The sequence below is a fragment of the Lepisosteus oculatus genome, chromosome 2 (genome assembly GCF_040954835.1).
Source record: "Lepisosteus oculatus isolate fLepOcu1 chromosome 2, fLepOcu1.hap2, whole genome shotgun sequence".
NCBI lineage: Eukaryota > Metazoa > Chordata > Actinopteri > Semionotiformes > Lepisosteidae > Lepisosteus > Lepisosteus oculatus.
In genome coordinates, this window is record NC_090697.1 from 32387236 (window position 1) to 32410793 (window position 23558).

The 23558-nt window shown below is 37.2% G+C and overlaps 1 protein-coding gene across 4 annotated transcripts in view; it reads left to right on the top strand.

Annotated features, from left to right (window-relative positions):
• The window catches only part of mms22l (MMS22-like, DNA repair protein), a 62863-nt gene that overhangs the window by 10958 nt on the left and 28347 nt on the right, over window positions 1-23558 (top strand). For 3 of the 4 annotated variants that reach the window (XM_015355475.2, XM_015355496.2, XM_015355478.2), the window contains exons 10-14: window positions 5789-5965; window positions 6477-6539; window positions 7690-7809; window positions 9922-10142; window positions 16005-16514. In XM_015355475.2, coding sequence (XP_015210961.2) covers window positions 5789-5965; window positions 6477-6539; window positions 7690-7809; window positions 9922-10142; window positions 16005-16514 — 1091 coding nt within the window. The remainder of the gene's footprint in view (window positions 1-5788; window positions 5966-6476; window positions 6540-7689; window positions 7810-9921; window positions 10143-16004; window positions 16515-23558) is intronic. The other variant, XM_015355489.2, reaches the window with a different exon arrangement.

The window sequence follows — 23558 nt, forward strand, 5'->3', positions numbered from 1 at the left end:
GTCCATGTTGGGACCAATACTTGCCATGCAAAACACATTTAAAGAGAAAATGAAGAGTAGTACCAAATCAGTGGTTCTCCTAGGTATCCTGTCTGCAAAGGGAGAAATTATAAACAAAATGTGAGTGTGGTCAGGATGGGCTGAAGAAGACTCTAGCTGTCTTATACACTGGAAACCTTTCAGGCATTCTGAGCAGTCATGGACCTAGTTGGTATAGCTTGCTTACTCTGTCATAGTATTTGTCCATATCGATCTAGTCTACAACAAGAGTTGTGATTAAGGACAATAAAGGTAGGAGAACTATAAAGCAGAACCATATATGTGTGTATATATATGCTTTGAAGCATATTTTGAAACTGTGGAGGTAGAGTCCAAAACAAAAGTTTGTAATTTCTGTAAAGCAGAGTGTGAATGAAGGAGACAGAGTTTCAGAGGTGTAAGTGGGAATTGACAGAATAGATACTATAGAATTATCAGAGAGTCAATGGCAGCATTCCCGATACATGGCAAGACATTTTCCCTCAAGTAGAAAACAGATTAAGCCCTGTACTATGTGAATCGGATGATAGAAAGCAGAAGTCCATATGACATAATAGAAGATAACTTTTATTGTGTTTAACACCTCTTATGGTAAGCCTAGATAGGACACTTAGTATAGAACAAACAAAAGCAAAGTGTGACATATTCCCAAATTCATACATTATGCATTAATGAATTAAAGTTACACTATAGAAGTTACAGTAGTTTCAAGAACTGATTTACAGATCTGATGGGGCAAGAAGAACGTTGCAATCTTGCACCAGAACAGAAAACACCGTCTCGCAGTTTTCAGAGCCTCACGCTGAGAACTGAAAGGTCAGAGTCTGGAGTTTGCCAGTAATGTGTAGGTTTATATGAATTAGCAGCTCACTGATGTATTCAGTAACCAAGCCGTTCAACAAGCCCTTATAGGTGAGCAGCAGTATTTTGAATCTTATTCTTAAATTCACCAGTACAAGGAAACAGATATATGCTCATGCATTTTAGTTTTGGTTCAACTCTAAGCACCTGAGGTCTGACTATAATGCAGTTTCAGATCTTTGGATACACCAGCAAGTACTGCATTATGATAAGATCAGAAAAGACAGAAACAGATACGTTAAGATTAAGAGGATATTCGCAATGTTATGAAGAGGAACAAATTACACCTTCACAATACTGCAAACATGAGCTTCAAATGCAACCCTTGGGTAAAAAATCAACCCAATGTTTCTCACTCCAGTACTTTGCCCAATATCAGGACCATCAATACAAACTAAGGCTAATTCATTTATGGATTTGATGAGGAAATCCAGTTGACATAGTTCTGTTCTTGTGCTTTGAGTGTAAAATGTTTTGTCGCGTCCTGTTCTACCAACACGTAAGTAGTCTGACAGTGTTGTGCCAAGCAAAATGACAGCAATTCGGGGGTCTGTGTAGCAGACGTCTTCTTTATTACATATGCATATGGGAACCCAGCCCATGCCAGCCAGACTCAAAGAAAAACAGCAAAAAGGTGATCTTTTATACAGTGTAATCAAAACAAGTTAAAAGGCACTTGCACTACTTAAAGTATAGCTATATATGGTCTTATTGTGTGAAGCTTCCATGCAAATTTATGTGAATGCGGGATATTCTGTACACCTCCCGTATAATTGATGTACATGGCAAGCTGCCTTTATGCTAAAGTTCCTTCGGTTAGCAAGAAGGGTCAGTACTAGGCACAGTGACCCAGTCATGTCCCTGGGCCAACAGCCAGGTTCAAGTACCATCTTTCTGTTCCGAGCGCATAGATAACACAGATAAGAAGCAGCTGCACTAAGCTATAGCAACAGGAAAAACACATCAAACAAAACGGGACAGAACATCCTTTTATCCCTTCAGTCCCGCCTTAAAAATATTGTGTCTTACCAATAATTTTTCTAAATATAAGTTGTCATAGTAGATGGCTTGGTCAAAAGGTTGTTCACCAATTCTTTTGCATCTTCAGAATGTACAGTCATCACCGAAGTACTAAGTTTAGTACAGAGAGTTTTTAGACATGAGAATAATTACCACAAACAAAACTAATCCTTCACACAAATACTGCATCAAAGTGCCTCCCCATTACCCAAATACAGACCACAGCCAGCTAGCTATTCCCCAGTCAATGGGGTTGTAATTATAATATTTTTGGTTTTCATTATATATATATATGCTGGGTCAAGTCCATGATATTCTCAGAATTGTCTGGAATATAAGTACAAACATTTAGCTCCAGTTACTGCACAGGTGCCCCCTTGTGCTGCTAACAGGTAGTCTAAGCCCAACCTGTTCTGTATGGCCACTGTCCGTAGGGCTACCATTTTATCATTTATAGCTTTCAACCCTTAGAGGTGTCATTAGCTAATATTTTTTTTAAAGAAGCAGCCATATTAAAACATTCTCGAGAAAGCTTAGCCGTACATGCATGGAGAAAACGATAGCAAAGAATTGTTCTGTTTCAGTAATTATAACTTTTACTTCTCTTTCAAAATTCAAAAATAAAGGTATTATGTGATTGTATTTGTACATGAGGCACTAGGTATCCTAAATAACAGATACCTAAGCAGCCAAGGGTAAGCGTTCTTTCCTCAAATAAGTTGTGTCCCATTAGGTGTGACATTTGAGTTATACTCGGAATAGCAAAACTATTTACACATGCCAATTAACCTAAATAATCACTTCTACTAAAGGGGATTACTCCCATGAGCATATCTTAGTATACAGTAGCAATACAAACCCAACATGAGCTCTTATTATTATTTGTGGCTGATAGATATTACAACACCAAGAATGTATTGATTCCATATTCCCCATTATTAGAGTAATGCTCCTTATGCCTAATAGGCACAATGTCAGCTCCCCCTTGATTAATGTAATGTTTCAATGTGGGTGTCATCAGCGTAAAATGAAGGCAGATGCAATACTTACGAAGACTTTGACACATTGGTAACAGATAGACACTAAAAAGAACTCTAATGAAAACAACTTTGCTGGATGCCGGCTGTGACCAACCTTATTCAGGAAGCATAACGACTGATTGGAACAAATTGTTAGATTAGATAAGATTTCAAACATAATGTTGCAGTTCCAGTAATACCAACAACCCTCTCTAATCTATTCCGGAAAATGGCGTAATTACTTTTGTATAAAGTCAGCTGCTCATTAGTAACCCTAACAAGAACTTTTTCTGTGCTTTGCATTGATGCAAATCCATACCTGAAAAACTCACGCAATTTATTTGCAGATAAGTGAGCCTGTAACTGAGTAGCAACATCCTGCTCTAGAACCTTTGCCAAAAATGCCAAGTTACTGTAGATGTTGGTTGGTAATTGCCAGGCAGACTGGAGTCTAAATTTTGATTTTTTTAACAGTGGGTAATAACTGCAAGTTTAGGGGCAAGATTTTAGATCTTAATGGTGCATTAATAACATACTGTAAGTGACCATGAGACCGAGATGTGAGAAACCTGAAAACAGCAAGGCAGATTAAATGGATTTAAGGAACATGTGACAGGTTTCATTTTAGTGATCACTTCAGATACCTGCATAAGAGAAACTGCATGAATCTACATGGAGAGATGAAGTTGCCTTGAGAGTGCATTAGATTGCACTGAAAAATTACAGAACAAAGATTACAAAGTCTGTCTTCTAGATTGTTGTTCTTCACTAAATTTAAGAGATGATGAATTATGTCATTTCCACAAACTGCTGATTGCTATACAAGTAAACAAACAGACAAGTGTCCCTCCATCTCGCTTAAAGTTTACACACATTAAACTTTATAGAGCAGAAATGGTTGCTATACCAAGAGGACATATAAGTGATTTTCCTGATACACTCAAGTTATTTTGACTGTTGAATAAGTACTAAATCATTGGGCATTGATTGCACCATAAGTACTAAAGCACTAAATCATTGAGGGAATTGATTAGGCACAGGACAGGTGATGGGTAAATATGACCTTTAAATTGTCAAGAAGGCATCTAAAAAAACCAATGTGTCCAGTTTGTGAAGAGAACAACAACCAGTCTGATGGAGCCACACTTCAGGTGGACTCATCCACAGTAGACCCGTCAGAATAATAAACTACTTGCTGTGTATAACAAACTAGTAGATCCAGATGTCCAAATGTTATAATCCTGGTAGCATTGTCTACAGTTGTATTACGAATAAACATTTATATGAAAGGCTTAACTTTCAAGAGAAAATGTGCACTTTTCATTGAAGCTCTTATATTTAAAGAATAAATCTGAGGCAAAAGGTTTGTAATGGAGTTATCAGGGTTTAATTAATGTATTTGAAATATAAAACATTAAGTATTTTTAATCCAACTGAGGACATTGTCATTGCCTGCAAATTCCAAAGGTGTCTCTTGACAGCTCTTTGGCAAAGATTTATAATATAGCTGGTGTTTGGTCTAAAATTTGGAAGTAGTTTAGACGTGAGTCTAACTCTTTGTTCCTCTGCTTTTAACATATGGAAAGGAGTTAGAAAAATACTGTAGTACACGAGTGATTTCAGATTCACAAATTAAAGACTAAAGCATGGAATATTATATTCCCTCATAAAAGAAAACAGTTTAAAATAAAATTATAAAAGTATCTAAAAGTAAGCACTTTTTCATTCCATATTCAATGGAATGCATTGTACAATACCTGTTGTATTTTTAAACTTTGAGGGCTGTTTGAGCCAAAGTACATATTTTAATTCTAGTATGTTCCTTTCAAATAAATAAATGAATGCAATAATTACAAAAAGTGTCATTGTTTTCTCCAAGTTTAGGTTAACTTTGATAACTGTATATTACAATTATTTCTGGTATTTTTATATTGGTCTTGCAGTTTGTAGAGAAGTAATCTAAATAAATCTAGCAATTTCATTTTACTGATGTACAAATTCTGAATAAAAAAATAATGTTCCAAATGTATAATGTTCCTTTTCATAAATTTGCATTTTCATTATCTAATGAATGTTTAGTTTTGCATTTGCGACACTTAGCAAGACAAGTTAAGATAAGATTAGGAAGATAAAATCTGCTCTCCAGAATGTATTTTTATTTCTCAGCATCACTCCACTTATATCCATGTGCTTTATTTTTTCCACCTGCTGCAAACCTTTCTCTCAGAGTTTATTTCCGTCAATTTTTGATTGCTTAAGCCTGATTTGTGATTAATGAGCTGTGGGCAGCGCTGCCATCTTATGTTTTTACTTATTTAAACCAAAGAATTAAAACCTACAAGTTATTTTCACCACTGTATGTTACATAATTTGGCAAATCTATACTTTTTATAATATTTTATTCTTTCATCTTTAATTCACATTTTCTTCACTCCCTGGTGTATCTTTCAACTGAAATGAAAAGATTAATCAATTACGTCACACATTAGCAGTTTAAGTTACATAATGTAAGATGGTTACAAACAGAAGAAAGCCATTCGCTCCATTATCTAATTTTATGTTTTTTGTATTGTCTGTTTGTTCTACAGTATTTCATTTCTATGAAAATGTTAATCTCGTGTGCAGTGATGTGCAAATTACAAGCAGCTTTTTGAACAGTGCCAAATCAGTTGTTCTTCAGATATCTTAAATGCTCTAAGTATGCCACTTGCAGTCGTTTTACTGTGATTTGTCATATTAAAACATTGTATACGTCGGAAACAGTACAATTATGGATGCATTGTTTTTGTAAATGTATTGAGCAATACCCGTTTCTATTCTGATATTTTTGTTTCTTGTTTGTTCACTAGTCCTTCTGGGCCTATATAAACAAGTTATTGAGAATCCTTCTAAAAGGAGCAAGCCCTGATACGCTGAAGGAATATTTTCCTTCACACTGCAAGGATCCGCTGGGATTCAGCTGGTGGCTTGTAACACATTTGGCAGAACTCTCCCAGTATAGTCAAAACGGGGCCATTGAGAGAAAGGTATAGTAAGGATTTCTTCTTAATTTCATGAGTAATTTAATCATGGATGACATAAACAAAAATGAAGCTTCAATTGTTAGTCTATTTAAAATGCTTTATATTGTTCCAGACATAATTACTGAAAATTGGTGCAGGCTAGGGGAAGAAAATGAACTGCTGTATTTCTCTGTAAAGTTCATAAAAGATATCGGCTCAAATATTTATCATACAGGTTAGATTTTTCTTTTGGAAGCTTTGTTATCTGGAAAACTGGTTATCCTGTTAAACCAAGTCAAACATTCTGGGAAATGTTTATAGAAAACTATCATTTATCATGTGATTTACAAAGGGCAATGTTATTTTTTTACAGCTCATTTAATGCTTGACTCTGCTTTGTCTTATATTAGTTTACTTCTTTAATATATTGGTTGCTCAATTAGATTAGGTTATTGTCTAACTAGTTTAGCTACATAGAACATAAGTGTAGGAGTGACAAGGGTATATTTAACATTCCAGTCTCTTCGTATGTTAGCAGAAACTAGAAGACAACTGGAGTTTTGTTGAAGAACTGCTGAAATGCTCCTGTGATACTCAGGTATACTCACGCTTTCTATTCTTTGTCTCAACAGTTTGAATATAGTTTCTGATCTCTTACAAGCAAAGCGTTTTTGTCTTCTAGTGTGAATCTTATGCAAATCCCTTGTAAAGATACTGTCTGTAGCTGTGTTCTCTTAATCGCGGACTTACACTGATGCAGCATGATGGATTTGTTAACTGCTCAAAAAGTCGCATTTTTGGAGACTAGATGAACATCAGGATTACTGAGTTTTCAAGATTTTTGTTTTCTAGCTCCATATGGTTAGAATGCTAATAGATGACTTGCATGAAACTTGCTGGATGCTAGTAGGTTGACTAGCATGGCTTTACTAATTAAGTGCATGGTACTGTATGTACGTTATTAGTGACAAAATATAACAAATACCTAGCTAGCCTTTATACGGAGGTTGACAGTTGGTTTAGTGCCAGTACAGTATATACTTCCTAACTTACTTCCAGGTGAGTCCTAGAATAGTGTTACCATTTAATTACACATGCTAGCTAAAAATCTGTTGATTTAATAAACATTCTTTTTACTTGTATAGTGCCTTTCATCCCAAAGTGCTTAAAATATAGGAGGAGACCCATTTTATCCCTCTTGAAGTGCCGCACCCATCTAGGTGACATGCCTCAGCAATAAAATACCAGCATTAGGTTAAGTGAGAAATTACTTTGCCAATTTAAGTTTGAAAGTAAGGCACAGTTGTTCAACCGCAAAGTGTGATTTAGCCAAAACACCCCCAACTTATTCAAAAGGTGCCATGGACTCTTCATTGACCAAGTAGTCAGGGCTTTGGTTTAATTCCTTTTCCAGAAGAAAGCAGCTCCTGCAACACTGTGCCTGGTCTCCACACTAGGGTACCGGTTTAATTCTGGCCAAGAGAGAAGAATGTCACTTACTGTTCCACCAACAAAACTTACAGCAGCAAACCGTTCTCTCAGTCCAGTACTGTTCAGCCGAGATTGGGTCATCTTCTAAATTCTGACGAGGTCAACAGAGGCTACACGGTGCCAACACCACTGTCAAAGGCGAATTAACATTTAGCCTAGGAAAGTGAACTAACATTTAGCCTAAGAAATGTAGCAAAGCAAAGCATGGCTTTTCTTATATTTAGAAGTTCTTTATTTTTTTATCCTTTTTGTTACAGGTTAATATTTTAGAGGAACAGCTACGAATGTATGTGCATTGCTGTTTGAGATTGTGCCAATTATGGGATTCCAATGTTACAACTATTACAATTCTCTGGGAATATTACAGTAAGAGTCTGGTAAGTCATGTCACTAATACACAGTATGAAAATAAAATGGAGGGAAATGCACAACGCTGGTATTCCTCATTTGGAGACCATGATGACACAAGTGGGAAAATCTGTTTGTATACTGAACATCAAAAGAAACTTTTCACTTGATGCATATTATTAAATAAAGGAAGTATGTGAATTTTGGTTGCTGATTAAATGTTTTTCATTCATTGCGTAATCACTAAATAACCTCATAGGTAAGATTTATGTTTTCTGGGCACAGAAGATGAAGTACTAAAAACATTTGAATGTCAAGCTTGTTAAAACCAAAAAAAGAAAATAGCAGAAATAAATAATATACAATTCCTTTCAAGAAAACAACACCATCAGTATGTTGGAGACTGGACTAAGTCAGCACATATTCACTCACTATGTGGTATGTTCACTTCAGCAGTTTTAAACTGGTCATACGTGACAGTCAAACACAGACTGTCGATGAAAGACTACAATCTGGGACACCACCACTCGCAACACTTCATAAAGATCAACATTTAATATGTGCAGTCATTTAATAGCTGCTGGAGCAGAAATGGTTGGTCTCATCAACCTTTACATCAGCCAGTCATCTTTTGCAGTTCAGATGACTGCCCAGGGACTCCGATATCGATGCATCAGAATGGTTCGGGGAGGTTAACAACACCTCAGGTGGACTAGCCAACAGTGGAGCAAAATCCTCCTTAAAGATGAATCAAGATTTTCTGTAGACCACCCCGATGAATGTTCCACAGGCATGCAGACTGATATGCTAATTGTATACAACACACCAGTTGATGTGGATGCCTGAGTGTGATGGTCCGAGCAGGAGTGTTTAATCCCTAAAGAACTACACTTAGTCGTTGGTGTCAACCTGACTGCATGGCACAATGTTGTTGAAGTCCTGGGATATCACCTGCTGCGTTACCTGTGGGTATTATTCAAGCACTCACCCTCATGTGGCTTGTATAACGGCGGCTTTCTTGTGAGATGAGATAATGGTCATTCCACGGCTCACCTAATTGTCAGATCTGAGCCTCATTGAGCATTTCTGGGATGAGCAGGGAGCAGGGCCGTCTCAAGGGGTGGGCGGGGCCCAGGGTGGGGGGGGTTCTTGTGTGTAGTGGTGGCAGCAGGGAGCTGCGTTGCTGCGATGAAATACTGTAGCTGCCGAACTGGCCTGTGCAAATTTGTCCCTGTCTCTGCTTGTGCTGGCCATTTTTCCCACTGGCTCACTTTTTTTCCAAGCCAGTTTAGTTCTGCCACAATAACTTTTAGCTGGCAGCTGATGGCCTATGACGTAGTGAGTACGGGACAGGCCTCCGGTTCTGAATAAAGCATCTGCTCTCCCTCTAATGTTAGATTTCATCTTGAGTTAAAGTAAGAGTTTGGTGTGTCGCTTTATTAAAATATTGAAAAGGTGGCTTTGCACCCTGGTGCAAAACATGCAACACAGGTGATCAGCTTGTATTGCGTCGGGTAGTTTATATACTGTACATGCTGTACTACTCTGGGCCGTGCACAGTGCATTTATTGATCAGTTAGTATAATGAATTACCTAACAGATCTTATTGCAGTACGTTTCCTTTGATGCTCAGTATATTTACTGTCTGTATTCATTAAGATTTTATTCCTCTTCTGAAAACAAATCTCTGAAAGTGTGTAGGTGGATATTTTTATTCTGTGGAGGTTATAGTTCACAGTTGCCTGCATCAGAGCTTAGGATAATCGTGATCTCTGAGTGTCTCTCAAACATAAAGTGCAGAAAAAGCAGTTCGCCATGAAGTTTATTTACAGCAGTTGTATAAACATTTTTACAATGTATTTTACTTTCCTTTTCACCTTTTGTTTTTTTTCTTCCGAACAGAAATTGAACTTCACTTTTAATGTAGATCAGTCATCTTGCGGAATTTGTAGTTGTCTGAATCAGAAATTATAAAAATAACTGGAATGAAGTATGTGGTTTCTCAGCACAATTAAAACAGTTTCATCTGGACTAGGAGTAACAAAAATAAGAGTGCTACAACTAATAGTCCGTTTGTCCAATGTGAATAGAATTTGTTACCTGCTCCTCACGTTGATAATTTGAGGTCTTTCTTCCACCAGAATAATGTGTTCACCATCCCGTGGCTGGGCCTGAAGGGTCTAGCGAGTGTGAGCAAGACCCCCTTCTCCATGCTGGAGCTCGTAAAGAGCTGCTGCCGTGAGGAACAGAGTCCCGAGCTCTACAGGACCTCCACCAGCTTCCACATCTTCCTTTGCATCCTGGCGCTCCAGATGAGGAAAGGCACCACGGGGACTCATCCCTGGAAGCAGATCAAAGGGAGGTACTAGGCAACACTTTTTCCCTAAATTTATTAGTGCCATTTCCAGATGAAGCACAAACCTTGTTCAGTGTTTATATACCATTTGATTAACCTCATTTTTGTTCTAAAGTAACCATCTCTGTTTTCTTTAATTTGGGCACTTATTTAACTTATTTAACAATAGAACTCCTCACATAAAACAGAGAAGCCCTTTATAAGTAAGGCTAGTAACATTGCTGTATTAATGTATAAAATATTATTGATTTTTGTCATGAATAAGTACAGGTTTCTGACAACCACTACTGATTGCAGAATACAGTGACACATATGCATAAGAATTGTGAGTGATGGCATTTAGGAGGCTGCACTACAAAGACTCGCATAATATAACTTGATTTTAGTCTCAGACTCTGTAAGAAATTAGAGTTTGGAAAGTCAGATGTTATTTGGCAACCTGTTCTGCTCATTGATGTGTCCTGGGTGGGGGTGAGCAGGTGCTTCAGTGAGATTGTTCCAGTAAACGTCCTGCAGTATAAATGGATCTCGTGCTTTTAATATGATCTCACTTGACTTGCCTGGTAAAATAAAGGGCAGTGAAATATAGGCCTAGAGAAAGGTTGTGTTAGGTTAGGCATGAGGTCTGCAAAGGAACAAGTAGAGGTTAATTCCACACTGAAAAGCAAACAAATAAAAGAAAACATTATGAGCTCCTGACGAATGATACATGACTTTTCAATGTGGAATTAACCTTTCGATGTTCTGTCATACTTTTTATTATAATGAAATAGCATTATAATACATATGCCACCTGAAACTAAAGTTTCTGGTGATTTTTTTTTGGGGGGGGGATTGTATGTCTATGGTGATGAGCTGTTCTTTGAGTGATGTGGTATGCAGACAACACAGGAACAAGTGGATATGAGTGGATATTTAATCAAGATGGCAAATATTTTAGATCTTTTATAAAATGTGTTCATTTGAGAAGTCTAATGGAAGCATAACATAAAGCATGGCAAAATGTGAATGTAAGGTTTAAGCAAAGCCACTAACAGTGTATTGGTGTGCATATTACTGCTATTACTTTATTATGTGAGACATTCATAGAGACTATATTACAAAGGCAGTGTATTTTTAGAACGTATCTAATAAAATATTGAATAAAGTGGATTATTGTTTTACACATTTACTGCACGTTGGCAGCAATGTGTTTTGGTGGTTAGGGCTTGGAACTTTTAATTGAAAGGTTGCTGGTCCAAATATGGGGGGGCACATAATGGGTTATGCTTTAGTTATAGTTTCCATCAGAAGAGCATTAGATCTTAGACCTATTATTAGTTTAATGCAAATTACATGAACAGGAGTGAGTTGGTTGAGTGGGAAGGGAATGAGTACGCTAATTTTATTTCCTTGTCTGTTATTATTGTGCTGTAATAAACTCTAATACAGGGTGAGCTACAATATCATAATAGTGATCTAATTTTTAGCTCATTTTCATTGCAATGCTTGTTTTACAAGCGGAAAATTCATACCCAATTAAGTAAGGTATTAAGTTCCTTATTTGGAAATTCACCTTTTGTGGAATCCTCAAAGTACAGGACCCTTGTGAATATAGAGGTTTTACTGTGTTAAGGTTTTCAGAAGGCTTTTGGTAAAGACCTCTTAAATGATTATTACATTTGACATGTATTTAAGGTAATACATGTGATTAGATTATCTGGTTATTTGACAGGGAACTGAGGGAACAGATAAGGGGTGAATGCTCAGATTGGTGTGATGTAATTAGTAGAGTACCTCAGGTATCTGTATTAGGACCAGTTTTCGTGCTGATATTATATCATGTTCTTAATTGTTATGTAATGTAATTTGTGATGAGTTTGCTAAAATAGAAGGATTGTCAAACACTTAGAAGATACTTAAGATATAGATGATATTATGCATTTAATGTATGTCAGTTCAGTGTGTTGGGTGAAGGTTACAAGATATAAGTATATAATGGGGGACACTGAGCCTGCAGAGACTACTTAGAAAGTAAGTTCTGAGATTTAGAAGTTTATCGATGCAATTTGGACACGGTGGAGAGCCTATATAAAGGCGGACTATGTTAGGATATATTGATAAAGTGGAATTTATATAAAGGATGAAGTGTTGAATTTAGAAAGTCAGTACAAAATGTAACAAATATATTACTAACCAAATTTATCATACAAAACAATCACTAAAATATAAAGAAGATATTCAATAGAAGAGCCACCGTATGTATTCCTAGGCTGAAGGCAGTGTCCTATTCTGACAGTTTAATGCTTTAACTCTTGACTAGAGAACACTGAATGGAACCTGATTCACATACAGCATTCGAAATCTTCTAGAGCATTGTCAGAATCCACCTATTGGATATCTTCAGATAGAAGTCTTGTTCACTATTGAAGGTAGAGGGGATTTTGAGATTGGTAATGAAGCAGGAGCTGAGTTTTCAGACTAAGCTCTGGATTTTCTGGTTGATCTGTGTTTCCAACCTGACCTATGGTCTTGGGGTAGGTCTTTGTGTAGTGACAAAAAGAATGATATTGCCGGCACAAGCGGCAGAAATGAGGTTTCTTTGTAGGGCTGCTGGACTTACTCTCCTTGACAGAGCAAGGAGCTCGGCAATCCGGCAGGATCTTGGAGCTGCTCCACTGGATCAAGGGGAGCCAGTTGAGGTCCTTAGGGTATCTGGTAAGAATGGGAACACCCCACTGGAGGTTTACTGGGCTCACTGGGAAGAGACCCAGGGGCAGATCCAGGACACACTGGAGGGATTATATCTCTCGGCTGGCCTGGGAATACCCCAGGAAGAGCAGGAGACAGTTGCTGGGGAAAGGGAAGTCTGGTCTGCCCTTCTCAGCCTGATACCGCAGTGATCCTCATCAGGAGTAAGCAGTTAGAAAGTGGATGGATGGACTTCTTCAGAATTATCAGTGAAACATGAACCACTTGAGGAAACTACATGGAAGTACTTTTAAAACTAACAACAGGAGGCAGTGTTTGTACAGAAAAGTTTGAAACTAGTTACCCAGTCGTGCTATTGGAGCTGACATCTTGACTGTTTTAAAATTAAAAAAAACAAAGCCCAGATGGGCTGCATGACCTCCTCTTATTTGTAGCCAATTAAATAATAGATAAACATCACAGCACATTTCTAATTAAAAATGTGATTATTTCTCAAATAGTAAGATTGTGAATCACTGTATGATTCAAAAGGTTCTGTCACCTTCTCAAAATGTGACCTTCCTTGTTCTACTCATTACACTTCTTGCATTTTAATTTTAATCTTTGATCTCTTTCGGTGACTATACCTGACTTGAGTATTGAAATATGCTTAATGGGAATGTCACAGTGGTCTAAACGCCATCACTTTGGGAGGGCTAAGCAGGACATCTGAATGGGCCTGAGCTCAGTCACTGGAGAGCTGCATGTGATCCATGTTACAAAAAAAATCCATTACACAGTCTGGCTCAATGTGCACTATGTGCTTTCTGAACAGCAGCTTTGGATTCCAAAGGACTCTAAATGCTGCCAGTTGAGCCTGCTTCCAAAGTCTGGAATGAATAATACAAGATAATGAATTACCCCAGATCTGTGTAGTTTTTCTTCAATTTGGAGCAAGGACATATACTGAACAGGCATAAAGGCTAATTAACTAACAAGCTTGACGGCTAATTCACCTAAGCAAAGGATGGTCTTTCCACTTTAGGGGATACAAGCGGTTTTGGCACAGCTGTGTAGTGAAGCTTGCTCTAGTGTTTCTTCCAAAACTTTACCTCCCGTGTAGATTTTAGTTGGCTGCATTTACTTACAAGGCTTTTGCATACTTAGTAGAGGCTTACATTGCTACAGCTCAGCACTACATACGGTGAGGGATCCAGAATACTAATACTTAGAAGAATTGTGTATGGCCTTTGTCCTAGTTATCTCCTCTGTTTAATGGGAATACGAAGCATCTGTTCTACATCATTCCTCTTTAGGTTTCAACTTCATGGCCATGGTTTTCTATGCAAATTAATTAACATTGTTTATTTAGTATAATACAGAAACTAACAATTGACAATGTATTAATTTGTCGTGAACAGGACAGTTAGGCTGCATCAGTTCAACATATTACAAAAAATGGAATGAAATAAACTTGGTTTTGCGCTGCTTGATAAAAATCAACTACTCCGATCTGTTCAGATTAAAGTTGAAATCTGTTTCTTTTTGTGTAATTAAAGCAAATTAAACCTAGATAATTGAACTAAGGGTATTTTTCCCTTTGGTTTGGACTTTGGTATCACTTACAGTACAGTATGTGAAAATCACAGCTCTGGTAAAATTGATGCAAATACGTTTTCATCACAATAGGAAGCTGTTCTTAAATGCTTTTTAAATGCAGTGATCTATAATAAGTGAGGTTGAAGACTTAAATGTATAGGATGTTACTACAAGATAATTATGATCAGTGTTTTGTTGGAGGACTTTGGTTTTCAAATTCTTTATAAAATGCTGCTAATTAGAAGGTTCAAATATTTAAATGTTTTTATTGAATCTCTATAGGTATGCCTTGTTATAATGTGCATCCTAATTCATATACTCCCTCTGCCACTGACATTTTATGTACAGATCTCCCCGAAAAGCATAAATTGTTGAGTATCCGTGAAGTAGGGGCTTAGATTCCAGCAGTCAGTCTTATTCCTGTCAGTGGCTAACACATAGGCTGTTAAAAATTAATATATATATATACATCAACATCAAGAATAATTAATGTAAAAGTAATAAAATGAAATTATTTTTATGGTATGATTTTTTTAATGATAGGAAAAGAAAATGGCAAAAGAATATGCTTAAGAGAGCACTGAAATCACGTGCACATGAATTGGAAAATATGCATCTGGATCCTCAGCTGGCTGGACAGATGCATGGTTGTGTGAGGGTGATACTGTAAGTAAGGAATGCCAGATGATAGCACATGGTCATGAGCTAGTGGAAAAGCCATGTTTTCAAGTTTATGCAGGGTGAACTGTGTATGAGCAAGGGTTTCCTGTGGTTGGGAAGTCTGGTATTCAACATGGAAACCATGTACGAGAGAGTAAGGAGCTCTTTGCTCCCAATAGTTCATGTAACTGTCATGTGTTTTTCATATTGTGGTAATCAAATATTCTGATATATGCACCTTTACTTTGGGACTGCATAGTGGAAATCCAGTACAGTATCTGTAATTTAGTTAATCAGCAGAAAGTGCCAGAAGGCAAAATAATATACAGGAGGTGTTATTGTGTATGATAATTTAGTAAATTGCACAAAGCTCATTGCCCACCAGTAGCGACTCACTGTAAAAAAGCATCTGTCACAGTTTGATATTTCTTCAATACTCTTCTTTAACTGAGTGAAACAGGAGATTATATAAGAAATTGTGTAAAAATGCCCCTTTTCCAAGTTTGATGATGTTTTAGCTTTACACACACAAAAAAATGTAATGTTTTCTCCAAAAGAGATCTGTTTGGTGTTTGAAAGCAAATGTGCCATAGATCAGGATTTATTTAAAAAATAACCATCTTTGGTTCCATTCATATTCATGCTAAACAAATCCCACATCTGAATGAAATTCTCTTGTTATTCAGTAAATTGAGTTTTACGGAAATTGAATAGAATTAGCGGTGACAAATGCCAAAGGAATTGAGTGTGGGATTTGAAGAAATCACCAGCCCTCACCTTGAAGATGGTGTCCATATAATAGTACATTGAACCCAGCAACAACTTTTTTTTACTGCCTTGGCGAATGTAAATTCTTGTAAGCAGACAGACACCTTCAATTGTTTTCTTGCAGAAGGTAGTATGTAGTGGTTTTTAATCCTGTCCATTTTTCTCCTCAAGGATATACTCCAAATTTCACCAGCGGAAGATGCAAGAGCTGAGTGAGGCTGGGCTCATGAACTTTCTGAGCCTCTTCCTGGTGCTTGCTGCCACAGCAGAGATGGAGGATGTTGTGAGCCGAGTGTCCGACCTGCTGGCCCTCCTGAGCCCCGCCAGCATCTCGGTAGCTCAGAGAGCCCTGATCTGGCGTGGGCAATTCGCCTTCATTCTGCTATACGAGGAAAAAGGCTTAGATGTGGGTGTCTTGGCAGAGCAGCTCTCCCTGGCCTTCAAGCAGGTGGCTAAAGAGTTCTACCTGAAGACCACAGACCACACACGCAAGCTGAGCCTGTGGACCCTTCTCTCCACATACATAGAGGGGGTCCAGGAGGTTTTCGAGACCAGTTCTTACCTGCACCTGTCCGAGGAGAAGCTGCTGAACGAGGGCTTCGGTATGTTGTTACCAGCCTGCAGGGAGTCTGAACTGCAAACCACGCTTTGTTTCCTACAGACGATATTGGCACAGCTCAGGTAAGCATTGACTTTGTTTTAACAAAATACAGTTCCCCTTGGGTCATTCTTGAATTTTTTTTATACATGTGGAAGTCTACGAGGTAAATCAGTAACAACCGTACTTCAAATAAAAGAGGTGAAATGTTAGGCAATTTATAGACTTCGCCTAAATCATCCACTGATGGAAGACTACTTTCCAAGGCCTACATTATAATAAATGATTAGATTTCTGTTGCCAAGATGGTTTTCAGTTTTGTAATACATTTTGGTGATCTTTTTGCAGCTGCTGGAGACCATTGCATTATCATTCATATTTCAGAAATTTCCCTGTGCAGTTTTAATTGAGATTTGTATTTAGAAAATAGTTAAAAATCATACTATTCTAAATATATATAGTATATGCTGGGGATGTTTTCTTGAAAAATGTGTCGAGTGCTGGGCAAAAGTATTATTATGTGATGCAAAGTTCCATGAGTTTGTGGTCTGTACCTGATTATGACGTGATCATCAGTGACACAACGGGCTGCGGAAACTGAATCTTACTATAAATACAGTGATGATGTACTTGCAAATGAACAGATAATAATAATCATCAGGATATTAGTAAACAGAAAAATTAGCCCTATTTCTATTATCTGTGTATTTGTTGAGAAAATAGTTACCCTTAAAGCAAATGTTGACAGTCAGCAGTGGTCAGCAGGTTTACAATTCAGAAAACATTCTTTTCATGTCCAATTAATGAAAACTTACACCCCTTATATCCCACTGCTTGGTTTACTGACTCCAACATACTGTAGTAACATATTATATTTAAGCGCTTTGAGTAGAGTGTCCAGAAAAGTGCTATATAAGTGTAAGCAATTATTATTTTTATTCGACTGCATTTAGTCAGTGACCATATTCTACCTCTTCGTGGCCTCTTTTCTACCTCTCTTCTAAAGCCAAGTAATGATTCCTTTAAAAATCTCCAAGACGCATGACCAATGAAATATTGGCTAAATATAGGCTAAAATACTGCCACTGTAACTGCTATTACAGACAGCTCATCCTGCATCTCCTTAGAGCGATAAGGATTATTAATGGGACAAAATGGGGGGAAAAACATTCAGTTATTGTCACACAGGTATTTATTACTTTCAAAATAAACCTTTCTGTCTTTGACTTCATACTTCATTCATTTGAAGGTATTACAACATCTAGCCAAGGGGCCTCATATCACTAAACAAGTGACAACAGAGCATCTTATTGAATTACTCATTTGTGCCTGCAGTGGTTGTCCCTGAGAGACTGAGGCCCAATGGTGGTTGTGGGAAAGTCCTTGTCCCGGTCAGGTGATTGAACCCAAATGCAGAACACTATCCAGTGTCTGTCAGCTGCTATTGCGTACAGATTTAACCCTTTTGTTATGATGCTAAAGAAAGTTCACTTGCAGGACACGGGTATTTGTTACATTCTAGTGTTTCTGTATTTAAAGACACTAGATACGCGTGTCAGATAGGCTATTGCTGATAACTTTTTTTTTTCAGCCTGAGCAACTGAGAGTAGTGGTTGGGGAGTATTGAGTACCTTTCAAAGGTGCTGTTATGTACAGCAGTGAACCGTAGGATAAATTCACTTCAGTATGAATATTTTAATAAGATTTCCAATGCTTTAGTTTGCTTTCATTCATAAGTAATGTTTAATGCAAAAGGCTTTTTAACTCATTACAATTCTTACATTTTGTATGTAAGCAATGTTTGGCCTGCATACAGAAATTAGAATGAAACAATTAGACTGTTAACTGTTGTCTGACATGTACAGTAGCATCAACGTCAAATTAAATAATTTATTTCGTGTTCAATTCTTCTGGCACCTTAAGTATTTTTATTAAATGCTAAAATCTAGTAATCCAAGTAATTTTAACTAATATAAAGTCCATCTTTCAAAATGTCAATTTTTTACAATGATGCTGTGAGATAGGTGGCAGATAGGGGTGTTTGTGCTTGTTTTCCCAGTCGTGGAATGTTGTGTTCTTCGCAGTGTGATTGGAGTAGAAGGAATCTGTCCTACAGATTTAGTGCGTGAGTCAGATCTGATGGTGATCCTTAGAACTAATGTGTTTTCTGGGGCTGCCCTAGTGACTCAACCAGTCAAGTCACTTCCTGGAGTGCAGGTTGAGATCACGGGTTTGCGTCTGGGTCATGTCACTAGCTGACTGTGACTGGGATTCCCCAAGTGGTGGCGCAAGTTGATTGAGCACTGCTGTGGGTAGCCCGAGCCTCACAGGTGCCGGCAGGCAGGCATTGCTGTTGGCGAGGGATGTGCCTCTCTGCCTGTAAGCACTGAGCCTTGACTTGAAAAGTCACTAGGTTGCAGGACCCTGTCTACACTTCATCATTCTCCACTGTTTGGAGTTTCCTGTATTTATGTGAGTTTTTTATTATTTCAATGGGCAGGCAAAAAATGTTTTAGTGAAGAAAGTATAAGTACGCAGTTATTTCACACTTTCAGAATGCAGAAGGATTCTGAACTGTGGGATCATGGAATCACCTGTGGCATATCAGCATTTTTGACAGAATCTGGAAAAAAAGCATTAATAAAACCGTATACTGTATGTGCAAATACATTATTGAGTTTAGGGCATTTGGTTTGCACAGAGTAAAACCAATTGTTTTTCCAAACTTGGAAAAGGTCTTTATGAATTGAATGCTTTAAATGTGAGAAATCCTTTGGAGTCACTTCATTCCAGTCTGCTTTTATTTTGAAACATAGTTGTGGATAACATATTTAGATAAAAAAATAAAACATCTTCATTCTGTACTTTTTTATCGGGTTAAACGGAGCTATTTAGACAACTGAACAGGAAAGAGAGAGAGGTCTTAAATGTTGAAATATAAAAAAATAAACTATGAAAAATAATTAATTATTTTTTAATATTTTCCAATGGGAACAATTAAGGGGGGTAATTGTGTCAGATCAGGTAAATCTGAAAATCAGAGTACTAACTGTAAGTTACATACATGCTGTCTCATTACATTTACAGCATTTCCAACAGAAAGCAAAAATAAAAGGTTCAGGATCTACAAGATAAACAGTGATCCTGCACATGAAGCTTGTAAAGCCTAGCAATAATGAAGAGGAAAATAGGATCTATTTTAACTGGAAAACATCCAAATGGTAAAATTCAGTTCAAGGTAGCTTAGCTGAATAATGAAGTAGAATTTTTTTAAAAGGTGCGAGTTTCATTTTATTACTTATCACTGCATTTTCAACAGCTCACACTTAACAAAACAACATACATGATGTCACATGTATTCTTCACTCCCATATCTCCACTTCCCTGTTATTCTTTGTGGAATATTTCCCCTCAGGCATTATTTTTGTTCATTTTGTGTTGCTGCTTTCCAGGCCAGCTGGATCAATTGCTCTTTAAGTGTTCAGATGCAAGTCCTACAAACATGACTATGTGAATATGTGAGTTCAGACACAGTAGCTGAATGCTATACTGCCACCTTAAGCACTCAAGTCTTAACGGAATGCAATCTTTAGTGTACAAGAAAACAAGCAATTGTAAACTGTGATACAACTACAGCACACTTTTACACATAAAAATGATTAAATGAAGAGAAAAGCTGTTGTAAAAAGTGTTAGATGTAATAAATTCATAAGAATCCTATGTGATAAGTTTATGTAAACATTCATGAGAAAAAATAATAAGAACATTAGAAAGGTTACAAAAGGTTGAGTGTTTATTTGCAAGCAAATATTCAAACAAAGCACCTAAATAAATGCACATATGTCCACCTCTGGAACTGACTCATTCACCACTGTTGATGATGAAAGTATTGATGACAGCAGCAGAATGAATTCTGAAGTCTACAGAAATAATTTGTCAGCTTATGTAAAATGTAATGGTCCTATATTTATTGAAGGGTGCCTAACTTTAAAAAAAACCAAACAACAATAGCTTCTGCATTTAACACCTCTGCTTTCAGGTGTTCTGTTTCCAGTATGTGAAATTTAAAGAGTTGTATGAAGTACATGTAAAGTGAAAGCCCCTTTTTCTTAATTGCTTGTGATCAAGCTTTTTGACCCAAAGTTGACATCTGGTTCTTGCAATGTTGAGTCAATTTGCCTTTCTTTTTCAGCTGTAAATTCTAAAACTTGACGTCATATTGCTGACTATTAGATACGAACAAATTTAAGAAGTCATGTCATGTTACTGCTCTGTTATTTTACATTACTGTAGTTTTCATGAATAATTTTGCATTGTGTTATTTCTAAATAAACAAAATGATCTCGTGTTGCTGGTGGGCTCTTTTACCCAGCCATATAAAATGGGTTTACCTTAGCAGTGTTTTTCCTTTTCATTTCTTTTGCCACTTTTTCTAAACACCCTGCAAGCAACACTTGTACTAAAGAAGCAGAATACGTTTTTGTCAGCGAATCAGTCTACATCTACAAAACGTTTTCCAGGATTTTAACAAAATGTTGTCTTGTTTCCTAAATTTGTTTTTTTTTCTCCCATTTTGAAGGAGGAAAAGTACCAAGACTCTTGATTATTCAATATATCATACTTTCCGCTTAACTTCATTAATAACACCTCGTTTTGATTATTTCTCTGAATCAGTGATTCGGCGGAGCTGTCGTTCAAATCAGACTCGTTTCTTCAGTTCGGCGGTGCTGTTGCATGTTGGGTGGAACGGCAAATCAAATAAATGACAGAATCTTCTGAATGATTTAGTCTACTTTGTGAAATCATATGACTTGCTAAAAAGAGTGGAGCTGCCCAGCTCTAATGCACTCTACAGCTGCATAGGTTCAGAAGTTTATATTGAGCTTCCATTGAGCATAATGTTATTATAGATTTGTTTTTATTGGATTTTGTTTAATGAGATACATAGTGTGAATAAATGTGACCCATGTCTTTTTGGATTTCAATTAATTATTTGTGATAAATATTACCGTCATTTGATGTTATGATTGCAGTATGACAAAAGATTTCTTTAAGCAAGGCACATTGTCCAGTCTGTAAGTCCTTATATTGCTTGGTGGAGGTATGAGGGAGGCACTGCGTATGGGAGTCTATATGTAGATGAAGGTGTTGGAATGTACTTATATACTTATTTACATAAGATTGTTACAGGTAGACATTTGCTCACTTCTAGTCTGACACAGTCTAACTGGATACAACTAATATGCTGAAAGCAGCATTTTTTAAGACAAATGTTTGATAACCAAGAAACATTTTAAACTAAGTTAAAAAAAAAATGTCCATTTGTAAGACCACCTCTGTACTAAATCTTGCAGGGTCCTGTGAAACATTCTAGTTCCGTTTTAACTTTAAAAACCAATGATTTCTATTGCAAATTCTTACCCAACATATGTTTTAGAGGGTGTCTCATAATTGAGTATGTGTGTATAAAATGTATACGTAATATATATCTAAAGAATATATAGGGGAGCATGAGTCTTATTTTTGCTAGCGGGTAGAAATGAATGATTTTTGTCACATTTTTACTGCTTGATGAGTTGTGTCCTTGGGGTCAGGCTTAAGCCTGTGTCACCGTGCTGCTCATTACTCTTGAGCTAAATAAGGGCTGATTGGATCTAAATTGCCTCCCGCACAGGCCGCAGATGAGTGCAGTGAGCTGGGACGACCTGCTATTCAGGCGGGGAGTAACCCCGGTGTGCAAGAGCTGCATTAGCACAGCGCAGGTGAATGAGAGGCTACCGACGCCGCCAGCAAAAGGAATCTAAATGTAAAAATCCTTTGATGCCGGCTGTATTAGAATTTGAAATGTAGGAAGTGACAGGGTGATGGTACTTATCAGCTCGGGCTGGATTAGAGAACATTGTCATCTGGCTGTATTATGACTAAAGAATAAAGATTGCGGCTGAGCACTTGGCAGCTCGGGTTTGGCAAGAGCAGATGCTGCCGCCGCCTGCTGCTTGCGCGGAAAGTCTTCTCGACGAGCACTTCCACCGCGCCTCAGCTCGGGCAGAGAACACTGCCGGTCTTGCGTTTGGGGAAAATCACGTTTCTTTATCCTCTCGCAGTGCGGGAGCAGAGCAGATTGACCTCCTCTGTATGATTATAATCAATCAGCAATGTTTGCATTAATTAATAAACTAAATGAATGTGCGAGATGAGGGTTTTAGATGTTTTTCTTGTTTTTAAGTAGATTATTCCTGGACAGGTAATGCATCAGTCTTACCCTGTTCTTTTATGGAATGAAGACCTTAGTATTTGATTTATTAACGCAGTGTACCGTGCTGCAATATAGCAGTGTGTTTTATTTCAATATTAAATCTCGAGTATGAAATCTTTCTGAAGTTTTCGGTACGTTTTTCACTACATCTTAAAACGGCTATGGCTGTTTATTAATACAATTTTAAGAATGAATCATTCTTAAAAATCTTAAAAGTAAGAATTAGGCAACATACCCACCACTTTCAAATTACAAACTCACTTCCCAATAGTATTTTTTAGTTTGCCAGAAGCTTTTTTTTTTCATTTGTGAGAATTTACTCTTTCTCTGTCAAGTTCTGGGTGTGACGTGTTGCTGACAAAGATTTTGGTTTCCTCCATCCTCCTTTATGTAATACTGTAGTAAAGCTGATATTGTTGCGCCCCTGGGATACCTCTCCTTAGTCCAACCCCTGCAGAAACATACACGTTTTCAGATCGACCTCCTTGGAAATGTACTTTGGGATGCTGAAAAGTCTAGTTGTCCTCAAATTATAATTACACTACATTCTGTATATCTTATCTGTGGGAGCTTTCTTGAATAATACATGTTTGTTGAATTAATTTACTAAGAAAAATGGGAAAAGCAAATCCATTAATAGGTGATCTAGGGCCTCTTAAATGTCCACAAAAAATGTTGGTGTTAATTAAGTTAGGCTTACAGCTAGGCTGACTTAGTGTTTTTATTATCATTAAATTATCACTACAGTTTATAAATAATCTGTGTGTACCTTACATATACTTACTTTTCTGTTCTGAATTTGCTAGGTTCGTCGTACTTCTTAAACCTTTCTTTTAAAATATCCTCTGATACCAATCATTTGGAAGTCAAT